Raw genomic sequence first — 4,351 nt, 5'->3', positions numbered from 1 at the left:
GCCACTCGGCCGGCCCTCTGATGGCACCACTTCTATTCCACATTCCACATTATACCAGAATTTCTATAATAGCAAGTGCAATAATGCAAGGAAAAGAAATAAAAGACATCCAAACTGGAATGGGAGAAGTAAAATTATCTTTATTTTCAGACATGATTATTTATGTAGAAAGTATTATGGAATCTACATAAAAGTTAGTAGAACAAATGACAGCATTTCTATATGTTAGCAATAAACAATGTAAATGGAAAAAGTGAAACTATAACATCCAGAAATATGAAATATTTAGAATAAATATAACATAGGATGGGTAAGACGTATACATTTAAAAATTACAAAACACTGAGAGAAATTAAAGATCTAAATAAATGGAAAGGTATACTGTGTCATAGGTTGGAAGATTCAATATGGTTGTGATTCAATTCTTGTCACCACAAAACATCCTTTAAAAATTTATTAAACTTTGTTCAGCCTACAGATCTCTGCTCACTCCCATTCTCTCTCCCATCTTCTTTATCCTAAGCATGTTCAAACTTGCCAATTCAGCATGTGAAGAGAATTTTAAAGTATAGGTTCTCATCAGAAAGGAGAGGCTGTTTCATCTTATGGAAGAATAGTATTCCATTGTATATAAGTACCATATCTTCTTTATCCAATCGTCTATCAAAGTACACTTTGGTTGTTTCCATGTCTTGGCCACTGTAAATAAGGCTACAATGAACATCAGAGTACATATATTTTTATGGATAAATGTTTTCAGATTTGGAGGGGTAGATGCCCAGGAGAGGGGATTTCTGGGTCATATGGCAATTCAATTCTTAATTTTTTGAGGAACCTCCACACTGCCTTCCATAGTGGCTATACTGCTTTGCATTCCCACCAACAGTGTATGAGGGCTCCTTTTTCAGCACAGCCTCAACACTTGTTATTATTTGTCTTGTTGATGATGGCCATTCTAACTGGTATGAGGTGATACTACATTGTGGTTTTTATTTGCATTTCTCTAATGATTGCTGAGGTTGAGCATTTTTTCATAAGTCTGTTTGCCATCTGTTTTTCCTCTAGAAAAAAGTCTCTTCATGTCCTCTGCCCATTTTTTAAATTGGATCGTTAGTTTTTGTTGTTGTTGTTGTTTTTTGGTGTTGAGTTGAATGAGCTTTTTAAATAAATTTTGTATGTTAACCCCTTTTCAGATGCATCGTTGACAAATATCTTCTTCCATTCAGTAGGATGACTTTTTGTTTTATTGATGGTTTCCTTTGCTGTGAAAAAACTTTTTAGTTTGATGTAATCCCATATGTTTATTTTTTCTCTTACTTCCCTTGCCCAAGGGGATAGATATATCAGTAAAAATATTACTAAGGGTAATGTCTGCAAATTTACTTCCTATATTTTCTTCTAGGAATTTCATGGTTTCAGAGCTTACATTTAAGTCTTTAGTCCATTTTGAATTTATTCTTGTATATGGTGTAAGGAGATGGTCCTGCTTCATTTTTTTTTGCATGTGTCTGTTTAGGTTTTCCAGCACCATTTATTGAATAGACTGTCTTTACCCCAGTGTAAATTCTTGCTTCCATTATTGTAGATTAAATGACCATATATAGGCATGGGTTTATTTCTGGGCTCTCTATTCTGTTCCATTGATCTATGTGTCTGTTTTTATGCCAGTACCATACTGTTTTGATTACTGTAGACTTGTAGTATGATTTGATGTCAGTTACTGTGATACCTCCCACTTTGTTCTTATTTTTCAAGACTTCCGTGGCTATTCGGTCTTTTATGGTTCCATGTAAATTTTAGGATTATCTGTTATATTTCTGTGAAAAATGTCCTTGGTAGTTTGATAGGAATTGTCTTGAATCTGTATATTGCCTTAGGCAGTATGGACATTTTAACTATATTCTTCCTACCCATGAACATGGTATGTGTTTCCATTTATTTGTATCTTCTTTAATTTCTCTCTTCAGTGTCTTATAATTTTCTGAGTACAGAGCTTTTACTTCTTTGGTTAAAATTATTCCTAAGTATTTTACAGTTTTGAAGCAATTTTAAATGGAATTGTTTTGTTAATTTCTCCTTCTGATAGTTTATTATTGGTGTTTATAAATGCTGCTGATTTCTGAGTATTAATTTTGTATCCTGCTACTTTACTAAATTCATTAATCAGTTCTAATAGGTTTTTGGTGGCATCTTTGGGGTTCTCTCTCTATAGTATCATGTCATCTGCATATAATGACAATTTTACTTCCTCCTTACCAATTTGGATGCTTTTTTTTTTTTTAAGATTTTTATTGGGGAATTGGGGGGATGGGAACAGCGCTGGGGAATTGGGGAAAGGGGAACAGACAAGTTGCTGTTGTTTTGTTCTTCAATCTAGTTGTGGAGAATGTTGCTTCACTGGCCCAAGTTGGCACCATCATTGCGCTCTTCTCTGGCGAGGCAGATCAGTCGCCGGCTTCTGGACGGCCGCTCACTGCGGCTGCTGGCCGCTCACACTGGCTGCTGGCCACACACGGTAGCCCATGGCAATCCACTGCCACAGGGACTGCAGCCTACGCTGTCGCCGGCGACTCATGGCAGCCCAGCTCCAGGTTGAGCTGTTGTTCAGCATCTTAGCTGTGGAGGGCAGTGTCACTGGCCCTCATATGTGGGATCCGAACCGGGGCCCTCTGGCATCCCAAGCGAGTTCTTAACCATCGCGCCACTCGGCCGGCCCAATTTGGATGCTTTTTATTTCTTTTGGTCTGATTGCTGTGGCTAGAACTTCCAGAACTATGTTGAATAAAAATGGAGAAAGTGGGCAACTTTGTCTCATTCCTGATCTTAAGGGGAATGGTCTTAGCTTTTCCCCATTGAGTATGTTAGCTGTAAGTTGATCACATATGGCCTTTATTATGTTGAGATATGATCCTTCTATTCCTACTTTAGAGTTTTTATAATGAATGGATGATGGATTTTGTCAAATGCTTTTCTGCATCTATTGAAATGACCATATGATTTCTATTTTTCATTTTGTTAATGTGGTGTATCACATTAATTGATTTGCAGAGGGGGTGAGGATGAGGGAGAAGGTGAGTGGATTAGAGAGCACAATTGGTAACCACAAGATTGCCATGGGGATATGAAGGACAGTTTGGGGAATATAATCAATAATGTTTTAAAGGTTTTGTAGGGTATCAGATGGACACTTGTATTATTATTAAGGAGACCACTTCATGGATGGTGTAGGTGCCTGACCACTGCAGTGTACACCTGAAGCTGAAGCTGAATAGCTGAATAATAATGAATGTCAACTGTAATTTTATATATATATATTCACAGGATGTGGAGAACAGCATAGGGAATAGAATTAGTGGAACTGTAACAGCTATATATGATGTCAGCCTCTGTAGTAGATTGGGGCAGGGGGATATCACTTTGTGAGGGGTATAATGTCTATTACATTGTTTTGTACACCTGAAACTAATAAAAAAAAACACCAAACCTCATAGACACAGACAATAGCTTAGTGGTTACCAGAGGGTAAGGGGGGAGGGGTGGTAGATGAGGGTAAAAGGGAGGAAATACATGGTGATGGAAGGAGAGCTGACTCTGGGTGGTGAACACACAATGTGATATATAGATGATGTATTATACAACTGCACACCTGAAACCTGTGTAACTTTACTAACCATGGTCACCCCGATAAACTTTAATTAAAATTAAAAAAAAAGAAAGGAGAGGCTGAGTACTTTTCATTTTATTTAGACTTTGAATCAAATGTGCTGGAATTCATTTGTGTGTCTGCAGGAAGGGCAAGAGCAGCTGTGAGGTTTTGCATGTGGATGTGTCTAGGCATGTCTGCAATTGTAGTGCTAGGCTGAATTCTGAGACCCACAGAACTTTCTCGCTAATAAAACGTAAGCAACACAGTCAGGAGAAGCAGTGGGAATAAAAGCATTTTAAGCAAGTTGTAAAAAGGTTGGGGCCTGTAAGCTTTACTGACAGCTCTCGTTCTGGTTGGCTTCAGCGTCCGGTCCCATTGGGTGAGGATGGCATTCCTGGCCCCATCCCACTTCCCCGGTCCCATAAGTCGAAACTGGTATGGGCTACAAGGACCAAAGTACACCTCCAGGGCCAGCTGGGGATCAGTCAGGAAGAGCCATGGAATGTTAGGCTTGGCTCCTATGAAGGAGCCCAGCTGGTCCATGTATGTGATGTAATCCGTCTGCAGAGTCTGGCCCTGGCCAAACCTGAGGAAAGAAAACAACATATTGGAATGCGTTGTACACAGAAGCACCGATTTCTTATTTTCTATCTCAGAAAAAAGGAACATTTTAGTCTGCACCTCCTGTAACCCCCCCCCCCCCCC

General features: G+C 38.8%; 1 protein-coding gene across 1 annotated transcript in view; it reads right to left on the bottom strand.

The window, feature by feature from the left end:
- Positions 1 to 3,723: 3,723 nt before the first annotated feature.
- Positions 3,724 to 4,351, bottom strand: part of FMO3 (flavin containing dimethylaniline monoxygenase 3) — a 16,991-nt gene continuing 16,363 nt past the window's right edge. The window contains exon 8 of the mRNA XM_019647840.1: positions 3,724 to 4,232. Coding sequence (XP_019503385.1) covers positions 3,890 to 4,232 — 343 coding nt within the window. The 3' untranslated portion in view covers positions 3,724 to 3,889. The remainder of the gene's footprint in view (positions 4,233 to 4,351) is intronic.

The sequence above is a fragment of the Hipposideros armiger genome, unplaced genomic scaffold (assembly GCF_001890085.2).
Source record: "Hipposideros armiger isolate ML-2016 unplaced genomic scaffold, ASM189008v1 scaffold_6, whole genome shotgun sequence".
In the NCBI taxonomy this organism is placed as follows: domain Eukaryota; kingdom Metazoa; phylum Chordata; class Mammalia; order Chiroptera; family Hipposideridae; genus Hipposideros; species Hipposideros armiger.
The sequence above is the reverse complement of the archived record's forward strand: the minus strand, read 5'-3'. Positions and strand labels throughout refer to the sequence as shown.